Here is a 16,849-nt window from a genome sequence, read left to right as displayed (position 1 = left end):
AAACCTCATGTGGGTGCCCTGGCTTCCTTCTGCCACTTACCCTTCTCACACTATTCTATCTTCTATTTACAGTGTATTCCTGGAGTCAGGAGTTGCTTTCGTCTGGGCTTCGGAAATGATATTCTTTACACACTCCTCTCCATCTCCTGACTCTGAACATCTTCTCTGGCTGGCCCCTGTGCCTGGGACGCTTGCCCTTCTCTCTCGGCCTCCTGGCTGCCCTGACTTCCTTCAAGTCCCAACTACAGTCTGACTTTCTCGGGCCCCTTTCACAGTTAGCCAGGACAGCACTTTGGCAGTGACATGAGCTCTGGTTGACACTGCAGAGACACTTGTTTGCATACTGTTTCCCCCATTAGATTGTGCGCTCCTTGAGGGCAGGGGCTATTTTTTGCCTTTCTTTGTATCCCCAGCGCTTGACAGTACTCGGCACACAGTAGGTGTTCAGTAAGTGCCTATTCAACAATATGATGAAAGAAAAGTAGTTACAAAATAATGTTTTAAAGTAAGTTCATTGTAAGCCAAAGTGTATGTCCCTGTGCCAAATTCAGGGTAGCGTAGGTTTCTTTTTTTTAATAATGATTCTTTTTGATTTCTTTCTCTGTTTCTGGAGAGAGAGACCGGACTCCCATGTGGTCAGACTCCAGCTATCTCTCACGGCCTTAAAAGCAACGTAGTAATAATAGGGGGGTGGGGGGGGAGAGGTGTGTAGGTGTGTGTGTGTGTGTGTGTGTGTGATGCCAGTGAAGAAGGTGATTCTACATGGAAGAGACCGATTACTTACTTTGCTTGGAAACCTTGTAAAAATAATATTCTCCATTATAAACATGCATTTATTTGAAAATAAACAGCTATCATGCTTACAAGTCATGCAGTTTGAAAGATATCCAAGAATTTTCTTTTGCTTCTACATGCTCCTGTGTTACAGATTCTGGGCGAGAAAATGGATGGTGTGATTCCTGCAAATGCCCAGTCTTTTTTGACCCCAAGAAGCAGGTTATATCTAGGGTTTGCCTCCAAAGGAGAGAAAAGTACAATGCATAGTTACGGAATATCTTGCCTAAGTATTATGGTTTTAAACATGTGCTGGAGATAAATATTGTCCCCCTCCAAAGGTCTGTCTGGTCCCTATGAGTTCAGAGAAAGATGAGCATGGCTCCAACCCCTGGCCCAACTGAAACCCTTGCAAAAGCGGTGAAGTCCTGTCCTACCCCAAGAGGATTCTTTTCCTTAGATTTACTGAATTTTTGAAACTATGATTGTACAAAAGAAGAGGTGACCTTCCCAGTGTGAAATCCCATTCTAAGAGGAGGATAAGAAGGAAAAAAAAAATGATCCCCAGGAGTACTGTGGCTCCCTTCTTCAGAATGGTCTCAATCTTGACCAGGATTCCAGGACACTGAGGAAGGTGCAATGTTGAGGCACAGCCACAAGGTGGCTCAGTGACTTCACACAGCTGCTCCTCAGCATCCAGGGGAGGACATAAGCCTGTCTTCCCACAAGTAAATCCAGAACTGTGGAGTCTAAGCTTAGGAAGAGAGTGGCCCAAGAAGGAAGGCGGGAGGAGCACAGAAAGATGAGCTCTTCTCAGCAAGAGGGGGTGGAGGAAACCAGGCAGAGAAGCCAAGCCCTCACAGGCCAGGGGCCTAGAGAGCTGTGCTATAGTGAAAAGATACTGAATTTGGACTGAGATGACTTGTCTTCCAAACCTAACCCTGCCATGTATGACCTCAGCACATTAACTCCTCTCAAGAGGCCTCAGTATCCTCATCTGTAAAATGAAAGAGCTTAACTAGATTTTCTCTCAAGTCCCTTTCAGTTCTAAGCCTATAATCCTTCTTAGGAATTAACCTGTTCTATATTTTACCAACTAAGAATCACAGTTTGCGTAATTAAGTACAGATAGATAATTTGCTAAATCTACAATAGGAGGCAGCTAGGTGGCAAAGTGAATAATCACTGGACCTGAGTTAGCCACTTACTTGCTGTGTGACCTTAGGCAAGTCACTTAAACTCTGCTTGGTTTCCTCATCTATAAAATGGGGATAATAATAGCTTTTATCTCCCAGGGTTGTTGGGGAGATATAATGAGATACACAGTATGTAATTATTTGCAAGTTATCTCCTCCATTAGAACATGAGCTCCAGAGGGCATGGACTATTTAAAAAAAAAACAAACAAAACCCCTTCCTTTTGGCCTTTCTTTGTGTACATCCTATCATTCGGCAGAATGTCCACAGGGTTTAAACGTTTGCTGATGGAGTATTTACTATCTTTATTTGTTAAAACATCCATCTACAGCCCTGACAGCCAGTATTCCTAACTGAATGGCCAAAATGGGCCTGCCCCTTGGTCCACATTACCACTTCCAAGTCACTCTTCTACAATCATCATTCAACTGTCTCCTCTTCAAGGACCCCCAGGAATGGCATGTGCTCCTCTCTACCACCTAACTACTCCTCTCACTCTGCGGTTCTTTCTTCAATCATGTTGGCACCTGGTTCACTTCTATACTCCAGGCAGTATAATTTAATGACAGCTTTAAAGGAATTGATGTTTCAACACTTAGGTTCTAGTAATCTTATCACTTCTAACCTAATGTGAACTTTGGCTAATCAGTTCACCTTTTGGGACCACTTCTCTCATCTGCAACAGAACATCTCTTTTCTCACCTCACTACATTACCTTGCGACTTCCCCACTAAGACCCAGGAAGTTCACTGTTGAAATAACCTCATTATCAAGATAGTATGTGAAAAATGATTTTAAATCTTAGTAATCAGTGTCTTAGAGACTCAGTTTCCCCCCAGCCCTCTCTCCTTACAAATTCAGTCTCTTTTAGAAGGACATTACTGATGATGGGATTGCATTGAATCTTCTTATCCTGGTCAAACTCCAACTCAGGCCTGAACTGATTTAATCTGCTCAGGTTTAGGTAGAAATACGATTCTTCTGCCTAGATACCTCAAGACTGAGAGTGGTCTGGTATGATTGGTGGAGGGGGAGGGACGACAACTGGTATTTCCTCTACTAGGTAGTAGAATGATGGCAGGCGATATCAGCCCCTGTTGAAAAGGTATTGTACCAAGATTTAGTGACCTAAGTCACATACTGGAGACCTCACTTTAATATACACCACTTTCCAGGGTGTTGACCAATCAGAATTGATTGGCACCCCATGGGAACACCTGCTCCTCAAAGGGCATATAACCCTGTTACCCCCAAATTCCAAATCAAGTTAGTTCTGGACTGGCCCCCTTAGTAGGGCCTAGTTCTGGATTGTCACTCCATAATGCATGTCAAGCCAGCCTGAAAGATATTAAAATGTGGACACACACCCCCTAATTTCGTTTGTCTCTTTCTTAGAACAGATTCTGTGTCAAAATTGAGGTTCAACAAGCATCAGCCTTGGTATTCCACCTTCTCACTACACTTTTCCCCTATGAAAAGAAGCTAGGGTCATGAGTACCAAACCTCCAATTAGGGATAGAGTTCAGCTCAGGGATCTTATTTCTCACCCACCTGAACTACTTTGGAACTTTTCTGACCCACTTTTCCATCCCCATCAGCTACCTTCTCCTCTCCCCCATCTCCAACTGTCTTTTTGAATTCCTTTTGTCCACTACTTTCCTAAATTGGATAGCAAGCTCCTTGTGAGCAGGGATTATTATCATTCTTTTTTCAATTTGTATCTCCAGCATTTAGCATAGTACCAGGATATATCAAGTGCTTAATAAATGTTTACTTACTATTGACCACTAAAAAAGGAAAATGATCTTGGATACCCTTCTGGTTCTAAAAATCCTATAAAGAGCACCTTGTCTCTTCTGACCATTGCTGGTGACTTCTATAAGCATATGATGATTCACTTAATATCTTAGCCTCCAATTTCCTTAGCTTTTGCACCCTTCATCTGCCTTGTACTTCAGTCATCAGCAGTTACCTTACCCAGCCTCCTCACCCAAGATTGCTTCCGTTCAACATCACCCTCTGATCACTTCTTCCTCTGTCTTATTTCCAATCATAGCTGCTTTTTACCACATCATGACACTCATTTTCTTGACCAAACTCTTCTCTAAGTCCCTTAGACCCCATTGTGCTTCAATGGCCTCTCTACCAAGACTGAGTGTCATTGTGAGTCACTTGAATGCAGCCTTCCCTAGCCCTAGCATTCCAGATCATCCCCTACATCCACTGTAACAGTATTTATATAGCACTAAAAGGTTTGCAGAGCTTACATATTTTATCTCATTTGATCCATCTTAAAACCTTCTGAGGCATCCCCAATCCGTTTTCTCTTCTCCAGGCTTGGTTTATTTCCAAAGAAAATAATTAAATATTGTGCTACCCAACAAAAGTCCCACAACTTAACCCCAAACTAGACTCTATTACTCAAAGCTTCTGTTTGTCACACTGCATTAGCATAAGCTCTTTTAAACATTCTTCATTTTCAAACCCACCTCTGCCTCCTTTATTCTTAGAAGAAAACTTCCCGTCCAATTACTCTGAAGATCATGGTCATCCTGAATATGCTTACTCATCTTTCTCACTTGCTAATGGTCACCACACTCTGTTCTCAAAATTTCCTTTTCTCTCCACAAACTCTCCTCAAATGTCTATGCTGTTTTCTCACACGCTATGCTCTCACTCATGACATTTTCTCCAAAATGCCTTCTTCTCCCCTTTCCAGTCTACTTTAATCTTATCCATCCTTCATGTTATTAATTCCTCAATCCATTTTATGTGAGAAATAAGTGTGTGTTCTACCTATCACATTTAAGTTGTACTAGTTGCTCTCATTACAGGCCAGCTCTGCAACCTTTTTAAGAAACATTTTTTTTCTTTTCTACCTCCCTATAAACTCCTTGAAGCCAGGTACTATGACTATAATTCTGCATCTATTGTGGTCAATAAAAATTAAGTGTTCATCCACCTAAATGATCCTGCCATTCTCCAAATCTTCCAAGCACCACAGTTCTGTCTTCTTGGATTTCTTCCTCTCTTTTGCCCCTCCACATACCCTTTCCACTGCCACCTGTCAAGTTCTCAGCCATGTTCTACCTGATTTTCATGGTACAAACATCCCTAACCACCACTCTAGCTATAATCCTTGCCCTAAGAGAGCATAAAGAAAACTGGTGGCTCAAGCAAGAGATCAACAAGAATAGCTATGGTAGGGAGATGGGAACTTGCCCACCCCTGGCTTGGCCTTTTTCCTGACGGGATGCCCACAATGCCCAAAGACCTGCAAAATCAGGACTCCACCTTCTCATTCCCTGTGCCAACGCCACACCACCAGCCATCAATCTCTTCCTAGGTGGATACTGACCGAGTTATCATTTCCCTACCCAACTCAGGTCAGTAGGCCTTGCCATCTGCCTTAGTATGTGGCCTTCTGAAATCCTGGGACTTTTCATCCACTCTGAAGCTGAACTCTCCTATGTGTTGTCTCTGTTAATTAAAACTAGTCCCCTGGAAACAGGGACTATGTTGCTTTTCTACCTGTATTACCCAGAGCTTAGCACAGCACTTGGCACACAGTAAAAGATTTCCCATTCCATGCCACAATAGGTAACAAGAAATGATAAATACATTGAGAGGGCTGCAAACAAAATGATACGATAGGTTTGAAGAAGGAAGTCACACTGATCAGAAATCAAGGAAAGTTTCTAAGAAAAAAAGGCAAGATTTGAAAATGGCTTTAAACGATGGGCAAGAATTCAATAGGTGGAAAAGGGGAGGATGGGCAATCCAGGACTGAAGAACATCCCTTCATTCACATATATCTGGAGTATCTGTCCAAGACATAAATGGACTAATTCAATGAGCTACCTAACAGCATGTTATCCCCTGAGCAAAGTGTGTCCTTCATTCACATTTTAAAAATTTTCCCCAAGTAAGGACTGTTATCTCAATTTTGATTGATTATGGTTTTAACAGACTCACAGGATTATAGATTTAGAGTTGGAAGGGTCCTTGTAAGTTACATAATGAGCAGTGAAGCAACTTGCCCAAATTCAGTCGGAAAGTATCAGAGAAATAAGATCTGAACCCAGGTCTTTGGGGATCCATGATCAGCGCTTCATGCACCACAATAGGCTCTGCCCCATGATCAAAGCTCTGCATTGAGGGACTGATTGTTCATGAAATTACTATACTATGTTATAACTATTCATAATATGTACTCTATTAAATGTCAAATCAATCAGTGTAGAGAATACCATTGAGTAATTTTTAGCTTATGAAGGGATTTCCATTTAGTAACATGGTCTGTAAATTATGTAATTCTCTGCCAAATATGAGTTAACCTAATATTAAATTCTTTAGCAAGCATGCATGGAGAGGGGCAGCACAGTCCAGTGAACAGAATCATGGCCTTGTAGTTCAAATGGACCCAGCTCTGACCCTTACTAATTGGGTGGCCATAAGCAAGGCAACTCATCTGAGTCTCAGCTTCCTCATCTGTGATACTGGGCAAGAATGATTTTTTAAAATAACTTTTTATTAATACCTTTTGTTTAGGGGGGCAGACAATGTCGGTTTGTTTGTTTGCTTGTTTAGGGTAGATAATGCAGCGGAGAGAGAGTCAGGCCTAAAGCCAGCAAGACTCATCTTCATAAGTTCAATTCTGGCCTCAGACACTTATCAGCTGGACTTCGGCAAGTCACTCAACCTCTGTTTGCCTCAGTTTCTTCATCTGTAAAATGGACTGGAGAGGAAATTGAAAACAACTCCAGTACCTTTGCCAAGAAAATTCCAAAAAGGGTCATGAAGAGTTGGACATAACTGAACTACGGTAGTTTGGTTTTTTTAATACCATCACAGTGATTTCCAGTATCTACCCTTCTCCCTTTCCTACAGGAGAATTCCATAAAAAGGGGATATTTTTATAGGAAGAAAAAAGAAGTACAACTTTTTGGTACACTGAAGTATAAAATATGTGCAATGTTAGCACCTGTGACCCTCTCCTTCCACAAAGGGATGGGTTGGTGGTGTCCTCTCCCATCTCTTCCTTCTTGATCATTATAATTTTGTCACATTCTGTTCTGAATTTCTAGTGTGTCACTATTCTTTCCCATTTACATTGCTGCAGCCATTGTATTGCACTGTGTGTCAATTAGGAGGCTTCATGGTTCGGTGGACAGAACGCTGGGCCTGGAGTCAGGAAGACTTCAGTTCAAATCTGGCCTCAGACACTTGCTAGGTGTGTGACTCTGAGCAAGTCACTTAACATCTGTTTGCCTTAATCCATTAGAGAAGGAAATGGCAAACCACTCCAGTATTTCTGACAAGAAAACTCCAGGGACAGAATGATCTGGTGTCACAGAGTGGACACAACTGACCAACCACAAGAAGTCGTTATACGGACTGTCTTCTTGCCTCTGTGCACTTTACATCAGTTCATGTAGAACTTTCCATGCTTGTCCGTAATCATCACATTCATAATTTCTTACAGTTCCATAATACTCCATTACATTCTTATACCACAATTTGTTTAGTCATTCTGTAACCAATGGACATCTCCTTTGTTACCAATTCTGTGCTACCCTAAAAAGTACTGCTACAAAATATTTTGGTGTATATGGAGAGTTCCTATCATTGGGTTCTTTGGGGTACAAGTCCAGTAATGGAGTCTCTAGTTAAAAGGATATGGAAATTAGTCACTTTACTTGCATAATTCCAAACTTTTCAGAAAATAGTTATGCCATTTCACAGCATCACCAAAAATGTATTAGTGTGCCTATCATTCTACAGCCCCTCCCATACTGACTAGGCAAACAGTGTTTGTAACACCTATTGCACAGGATCGTTGAGAAGCTAAAATAATATAATGAATGTAAATCAATTTGCAAAGCTGAAAGTGTTGTGCTGGACATTATTCTACTTGCACCGCACTTAACGATATGCAATGATTTCAATGTACATAATATTAAATATTTTAAGAGAAAGCATACAATATGCCAAGCTTTTTAGAACTTTGATGACCTTTGTTTTTTAATTAAAATTTTAAAACCAAGCATTTATTTCCTCTCACTCCCATCTCCCCACCCTCCCAATTTAGAAAGGAAAAAGGGAAAGTCCTGAACACTTAAGGTCAATCTATACTTGAATAGATTAGTTTTTTTTTTCTTAAATCACACATGACAACATGAACAAGTATTTTCAAGTACAGCATATCAACTTTTAGAAATTGTAGAAACTACAAGGAAACAACTTATTTTTACAAAATTCAGGAAATAGCCATGTGTAGTGAACACAGTCATGCTATATATGGCTTAGTTCCATATAAAGATTGAATTAGGGTAGCTATGAACTTCTTGGGCAAGAAGTGAGTAGCTTTTCCTTTTCTCCTGTCTTGTTGAACTGATTTTTGCTTTGGGTTAATTAGGGTATGATAACTTGACATTTATTTGTCAGGAAACTCTCTCCAATTCATCCTTAGGGAAACTTTGAGTATAGATTGTAATTAAAAGGAAGCATAGAAGAAGTGGGTGTTAAGAGGGATTTGAAAGAGGAGTTTATAGGCTTTGAAGAAAGGAGAAAATTTCAAGTACTAGAATAAGCATGGATGAATACGCAAAGAAGTAAGAGAAAATCATTGGAAGTATTCAAGTAGAGCCTAGCCAAATATCTGCTAGAGGTGCTGTAGAGGGATCCCAGGATTGAGAGACAAGAAACCTCAGAGAAAATCTGGTACAACTTCCTTAGTAAATGGATGAGGAAACTGAGATCTAAAAAAGGTAAAATGACTTATCCAAGACCACATGTGTAGTAACAAAACTGGGATTCAAAACCAGCAAGGTAACACAGACCAAACATGGGTTGGACAAAATCATATTGAACTCCCCTCAAAACTCTGATATTAGTAAGATTTTCACATAGGATACATATGAACAATTACTACTGTCATTCTTACTACTATTTATGAAAAGAGAAAAAAAATCTGTTATCTGTAAAATGAGACTGAACTAAATAATTTTTATGAACCCTTCAAAAATTAAAATATCATTCTGTATGTCTTTTATCTGATTCATAGTGACTCAAGGACACTCAAAAGGGTAGTATTCTTAGGGGAGAAAGTAAATAAATAATAATCTTAATGACCTAACAGAATAAATAAAAAAAAAGTGAAGCAACAATTTTAAATGTTTCATACGTGTTGATACAAAAAATTCTATTCAATTCAATTAGCATTTTATTAAGTGACCATTACATGCTAGGCATTGGCGATACTGACAAAAATGAAGCTGTTTCTACACTCCAGCAGTTTACGTACTACTGGGGATAAATAATTTATGCACAAATGACTAAATATAAAATATATAGAATTAATTTTCCAGGGAGAGAGCACAGACCTATGAAGTACAACTCAGAGGGCACAAAAAAAGTAACGTGAATGGGGCAGAGACATGGAAGTAGGGCTCAGAGTAGGGCATCTACAAGGAATGCAGAGGGATGACAAGGCAAAGCAGCTTCTGCCTGAGAAACCAAAGCCTGAAAACCCAAAGGATCTGAATGGAGCGGCAGCTTGCCACACCTTTTAGAACAGCAAGGGTAATGTGGGTTTGATAATCAATCCCTGAGCTAAAGGTAGATGAAAGAATAATTCTAGCTTCTGTCCTACAATCAAGAAGAAGTATGTTTTTACTAAGGCTATTTATGTTAAAATACATACCATAAATAAGAAACATAAATACACGTATAAATTACATGATAACTACAGTAAACCAGGTAAAATCAACTGGAAATAATCATACTATTGTTCTCAAAGATCTTAGAAGAGCAGAAAATGGTGGTCTCCCCAGGAGCAGCAGGCAACTCTATCAGAGAGCTTTTTTTGGCAGGGAAAGCAAGTTGGAGTGAAGCCTTACTTATTTGAGAATAGTCAAACTTTAGAAATGATTTCCTAACTTGCATTACTTTGTTAGGTTATTTTCAGCTTGAAGTAAAGTAATTACTTGTTCATTCAATTGTTAGTCTATAAAAGTATGGCTTGTGAATGAATAATAGCAAATCTTTTACTTTGGGTATAAAATTCACGTAGTATTTTGGTACTAAATCAAGTTTCCCATTTTATAAAATACATTATGTTTCCTGCTGAATCACCTACTACTTTAAAGTCAGAGGTCTTGGAACTTGCTGGGGCATTTCAAGTTTATTGTATTCCAGTTATTCCACAGAAGACAGAGCCATGTTCGCTTTATTGTTAAAAAAAGAAGAGATGCAAGCACCTACAGAGTGAGCAGGAAAGCCCACAGCTTGTAAAGAGCATTCACTGCACATCTTCCATCAGGCAACTTCTCTTAAACTCCCTCCATTTTCGTGTATATACTCAGTCACAAACAGACTACTAACAATTCTACGAAGTTTTCTTTTGATAATCTTTTGCCCTTTTGAAGGGCAAATTTTCCTAAGAATGGTTAAAATTCAGTTTGAAAAAAATGGTAGGCTTCTGCTCATCTGGAAGACTGGGTGGTGGCATTGGGGTTATTGGAAGAAAAATCAGAATGATTTCACTCAGACTCATTGCTAATGCTATGTTAGTCTTCAACTAATTACAAATGGAACAACTCAATAGCCCGATAGATATTCTACTGCAAAAGAATGATGGAGGGTATGTTGTGGTAAGGCTTCAAAAACATATAAACACTTTCAAATCTAAAGTTGGAGGCTCCTACAAAAACATTTTAAAAATAAACAAACATACTAGTAAGGTGATGATACTTCAATTGAAAAGGAAGTCCGTATTAAAATGCAATGCACATTTCTGTCCAAAAAAGGAAATTTATGAAGACGAAATAGATGCTTTCTATAAAATATTTACATATACAATGCACAAAAACCACTATGGTTAGTAACCTTTATGACTTTGAAGAGCCATATATTTACATATCTTTCTCTTTGCATGTGCATGTGCGTATGTGTGTGTTTTGTATATATTTTTAACAGTTGACAGCTGTTTTAGAGCATACAGAGAAGCCAAGCTGAATGAGGGTCTTGATTACTTCAAGATTAGCTATCTAAAGTTTCTATTCATTTTAAGTGTTGTTAGTGCGAAGAGTCATTAGTCATTTCCTTGTCTCATAGAACATCAGCATACATTTACATTGTTAATGAACATTTGGGGTAAATGAATTAATGGCACTTTTAAACATCAATTCAGTCCTAATAACTCTGTATGTCAGAGAAATGTTAGGATACGATATAAACGAAAAGCCTTTTCAGTCAAGGTAACTAAGCATTCCTGCAAACAATAACAGGTAAAATTAATTTAAAATGTTTTTGTAACAGGGTTTAAAAATCTCTATTTTCAAAGAAATAGAATCGAAATTTATTCTGAACCCATATCCCCCAAAAAAATCTGTGATAAGAAATATGCATCTCAACCACCAAGTCATAAATTGAAGTGACAAGACCTTATGCTGATCACGAGTCATACTTATTTTCAGAGTTAATTAGCTGAAGATCACTTAGTTTTGAGAAACTATTTCTTACATCATAATTTTTTTCATTTCATTAAAGAAAATTCCTTTAAAAGTATGGCATATGTTTGCAACCCAAAGTTTAAAATATTGCCCTATATCCTAATTATCTTATACGGAAAACGTGAAAAGCAACAAGACACGGTAGATAAAAGACAACTAAGAGCAAGCAAGACCTAAAAATTCAAATCCTGCCTCTTTCTACACATTTCTATGACCAGGGACAAGTAAAGGAAGCTCCCAGAAGTCCCAGGCAACTCTTTAAGAGTAGGAATTACATAAGAGGCTTTTATCAGGCAAGAATTTCTAAACCATGTGTTCTCTATGCTGATGAAATCACAGATCCAAACTGTCTCTCTTTAAATAAAAACAAAATTCTAAAGAAGCAGCCAAAATATCAACAGTTAATTTTTCAAAGTCCTTAATATATCAAAAATATAACGATTAGGACATCTGGTAGTATTAAAATATTATTTTCAATAGCACTAGTGACATTACTTTCAATACTGTATTGAAAAAACCCTGAGAATAAAATTTACTCCATTTGCAAAGGAATTTATTTTTCAAATCACTTACATTAACTAAAACCCCACTCACTAGGGAGACAAATGAATAGAATGTTTAAATTGCAGAATGTAATAAAGATATGTTTAAAGAACAATTTGGGTCAAAGTGGACAAGAAATAGACAAAAGTTATTTTGACCAATTTAAAAACATTTTTATCATATAATCCTGGTGAAGGTAAATGTAATATTACTGGTATCTATGTAACAGACTAGCCCCTAGAATACTGTGAATCTCTAAGAATATGATGAATAATTTCTTGGAACAGATAAAATTTTTAGTAAGCTTAAGTTTGTTATTTAGTTCCTCCTAATAAATTAAGTTATAACTGCTAATAAATGATTAGAAAGACAACGGAATATATAAAAGGATTTAAAGGTAGTTCCCTCAATAAGGATGAGGTATTCTCACTACAAATTAGTTGAATAGGGGAAAAAATAAAATTTCATTATAAAAGATTTGATTCTACTATGGTTCACTTAAAATCGTAACTGAACCTTGAGTGTTACAAAGAAAATCAGAAGCAAATGAGTTTTTATCCTTATATAACCTGAGCTTAGGGGAGAAAAAACATATACGCAAAGCAAAACAAAAAAAAAGGTTGATTTATTTCAGAAAAACCAACTCCTAAAGCAGCTAAAAGAGCCTGGACACAACACACCTTGCATTTCTACATCATTCTGCTAAAGTCACTGTTTGGTTTATAATTTTCAAAGGATGACAGTGCATTAAATATTTGGCGAATGTTTCTGAATGTAATTGAAAGTTGACTTTTTATGGTTTTCAATAGCGTCACAGTGTACTATGTACATTGTATGAAATGTTCTTAAAGTTGCCCTGCTCAAGCCTCACTGGGAGAATTAAACAAATTATGACAAGCTTTGCTTTTATCAGACTCTCATCTAAGTCTTTCCAAAGATAAGGGGGAAAGCACAGAGATACAAAGCTTACCTTCAGACTTCAAGTAACCCAGCAAAGGGTCAATGCCGACTTCTTGTTCTTCAGTCTGCAAGGGGTGATGAGTTTCAGAGAAGGAATGAAACATAGCTAGCAATGGCAACTATCACCCCAAGTGATGGATATCTGGGGGAAAAACAAACACAAGGATCTGGTCACTATCATTTCTTAAACACTGTGTGGAAGAGTCAAAAAAATCACAAAACGGTGAGATGTAGAGCCAAAGCGGGGCTAGGTATCATTCGGTACCACTCACTCATTTTAGAGTAGAAAACGGAGGCCCAAGGACATGAATGAGCACGTTCCATGTCATAGAAACAGCAAAATGACAGAGTGGAACGTGGAGCTATGACCATGATGTCACCCTTATACTCAATCAACTCCAATGACTACTTTGACCTCTCTTGGGCACTTCAACTCTTCGCGGATTGGCCCCATTTCTCCTCTCTAACATTATTACCCATCATGGCCCTCCACACCCTCTAAGCCAAACTGGTACTCTCGGTGTTCCTCACACATAAAGCTCCAAGCACTAAGTCCACGTCAGAAAAGGCTGCTGCTGTCCCACCCCCACAAAAACACTGTTCTGGAGCTCATGGTTTCTTTTAAGATTCAGCATTTGAGTGCAATATTCTGCAGGTCACTGTTCCTGGTCTCCTCAGAGACTACCTTTCGCACAAGGCTATTTTTGTATCAGCATTGCCTGTGATGTGTACAGATGTATATGAAAATGTTTACGTACATAAAGGTATGCGTACATGTATATGATACACGCATATTGTCTCCTACATTAAAATGTAAGTTCCTTGAAGGCAGGAATGGTTTCATTTTGCTGCTGTGTCCCTAGTGCCTAGCACATAGTAGGGGCTTTTTAGATGAATAATTAATCCCATTTAGAGGATACAAACAAATCGTTCAACAGGTTCAAAAAATGTTGATGGGTCCATACATTCAGGAGAAAGTAGATTCAATTATTTTGCTCAACTAAAATATAAATTTCAATAGGTTTCCATAAATTAGCTTTATAAAAGTGATTTTATTAATACCAATTTTTCTACCAATCAGGAGTTTCCCAACATTTGGTCAAAAAAAGTGACGAATGAAGTTAAATCACTATGTCTTCTAGTATTTCAGACACCTTAAATACTTGTTGAACCCTTCTATATTTTGTTTATTAAAGCAAATTAGATACTATTTTCTTAATTAAAAATATATCACAGAATGAAATTCATTATCCCATTTTTTTATTCAAAAGGATGTGACCATTACACATGAAAACAGTAAAGTTAGACATTAAACATTAGAAAAAATTTTATTCAATTCTTTCTGGGCTGTGCCTTGAAGTAGGCTTCTGCCAAATGAGGGGAAAGAATTTGTTCAACTGCAGTTGTGAATAATTACAAAGCCACTTTCTCACAGTACTTTTAAGACTGAGAGAACCTTACCCACAGTAGCTACTTCCTACACATTGGGAGAATTGCATTGAATGAAGAGAACCGATAATCACAAGCGTCACAAACTCTGCACGTAGGGCAAATTCAGCAATGGTACAAAATGATAAACAGGGGGCACAAGGGAGGCAGGGGAAGGTCACAAATGAACAGATTTAGATACATTTACTTCAGGATTATCAATTAATCTAGTCCTAAATCAACTAAATGACTAAAAATTATTTTACTGTTCACATTTTCAAAGCGTAATTTCTACAAAGCTCTACCTTTTCCAAAATTGTCAATTTTTCCTACTACATTACAAAAAAATTATATTTAAACAGGTACTAGTATGTCTTCAACATCTAAAAATCTATTACTACCCCCTTTCTTTTAATTAAAGGGGGTGTATGTAATCCATACATCAGGATATTCCATAGGCAGAAGAAGCAGCAACAGGCAGGGCAACTGTTGGTTAAATAACAGAAATAAAGCTGAAACCACACATCCTAAGGGTTTGTTGTTTCTTTACTTGATTTCTTTGAACAACTTTTTAATACTATGGAAAACAATCTGACCACTTGTTACGAGTTAATTTCATGCCAAATTATCTGCCAGTTTGAGTGAAAAGTCATGGAGTATAAACCCATATAGTTTTACTGCTAAGTATCTCTCATTTTATTCTAGTGATCACAAGTTGGTATCCCAAAATTAAATATGATAGAGTTGAATCGAAAGGCCATATCTTAGTTAACAAGAATATTAAATGAACTAAACATACCATTCTACAATAAAAATAACCATCTTGGTCTTTGGTTATGTCTATAGGTATAAAATGATGCAGCTATATACCTTTCAACTCCAATATTTCTTGGGAGTGGGAGGGGAGGAAATTGAATCTTGATCCTTTTAATAAAATTTTACAGTTACAAATTAGTTTAGATTATTTAATTTCAATCAATCCAGAAACATTTATTAGCTTGTATCTGGAATGATTTGCTATGTTGACTAATTCCCAGAATTCTTCTCATGAGGCCATAAGCTCTTAGGATGAACTATCCTCTTCCCATCAAAACCTGGATTCCTCCCATGGGGCACATAAAAGAGGGGAGTTTGGGCTTTCTTTTGCCCTGACCAGGCATCTACATCATTTTCTGAGATCTCCTCTCCATGATTCCAGGTGTCCCTAATCCCTATTCTAGCATTCCTGTTTGGACTATCTTACCTCATGGCTTGTATTTGCATCCACCGCACTTAGCACAGTGCCTTGCACATACTAAATGATTTATTTGTCTATTTACCTATCTATCTATGTACTGATATAAAGATTAAAAAAGAAAATGCCTCCACCCTCCAACATGATAGCAAATATCCAATATCCAATATGATATCCAATATGGTAGCAAATCAGAATTCTAGTAATCTAAGGAGGTAGTACAAATACTATTGTTCCTATTTTGCAGATAATCAGAGATTAAGTGATTTCTTCTACTTCATGTACCAAGTAAATAGCAACTCTTGTGGGGCCGAGTTGGTTTTGTTTGTTTGTTTTTATTTTCTTTTTTTAATAATTTATTTGTTTTCATTTTTTAACAATGTCTTCAATAAGTTTTAAATTTTTATTTTTTAAAATTTAATTAATTTGTTTTTAGTTTTCAACAATCACTTCAACAATCACAGTGACTGTGGAAAACTGAAAACAAATAAATTAATTTAAAAAATAAAAGAAAAAAAACCAATCACTTCCACAATTCTTAGATTTTCTCCCCTTCCCTCTCACCTCCCTCCCCAAGAGGGCAAGCAGTCTTATAAGGGTTCTACACATGTTCTTATTAAACACATTTTCACATTAGTCATGTTGCACTGAAGAATTAAAATAAAAAGAACGGAAACAGAAGAATGGGAGAAACCATGAGAAAAAAACAAAACAAAACATAACACAAGAGAAAAGAGTCTGCTTTATTCTGCGTTCCAACTCCATAAGTTCTTTCTCTGGATGTGGATTGCATTTTGCCTCTAGTCCTTTTGGGATGTTTTAGGTCCTTGCATTGCTGTGAAGAGCTTGGTGCATTATAACAGTCCTCTCACACTGTGGCTGTTACTATGTATGATGTTTTCCTGGTTCTGCTCCTTTCACTCAGCGTCAGTTGATATAAGTCCTTACAGGCCTCTCTGAAGTCCACCTCTTTGTCCTTTCTTAGAGCACAATAGCATTCCATTACATTCATATACCGCAACTTGCTCAGCCATTCCCCAATTGATGGGCATCCCCTTGATTTTCAGTTCTTGGCTACCACAAAAAGAGCTACTATAAATATTTTTGTACATGTGGGTCCTTTTCCCAATTTTATGATCTCTTTGGGATACAGTCCTAGGAAGTGATATTGCTGGGTCAAAGGGGATGCACATTTTTGT

General features: G+C 37.7%; 1 protein-coding gene across 2 annotated transcripts in view; it reads right to left on the bottom strand.

Annotated features, from left to right (window-relative positions):
- The window catches only part of TBC1D5 (TBC1 domain family member 5), a 636,101-nt gene that overhangs the window by 358,496 nt on the left and 260,756 nt on the right, over positions 1 to 16,849 (bottom strand). For both annotated transcript variants that reach the window (XM_072651232.1, XM_072651233.1), the window contains one exon: positions 12,999 to 13,130. In XM_072651232.1, the coding sequence (XP_072507333.1) occupies positions 12,999 to 13,092 (94 nt within the window). In that variant the 5' untranslated portion in view covers positions 13,093 to 13,130. The remainder of the gene's footprint in view (positions 1 to 12,998; positions 13,131 to 16,849) is intronic.

The sequence above is a fragment of the Notamacropus eugenii genome, chromosome 3 (genome assembly GCF_028372415.1).
Source record: "Notamacropus eugenii isolate mMacEug1 chromosome 3, mMacEug1.pri_v2, whole genome shotgun sequence".
Lineage (NCBI taxonomy): Eukaryota > Metazoa > Chordata > Mammalia > Diprotodontia > Macropodidae > Notamacropus > Notamacropus eugenii.
This window is presented reverse-complemented; position numbering and strand designations above follow the sequence as displayed.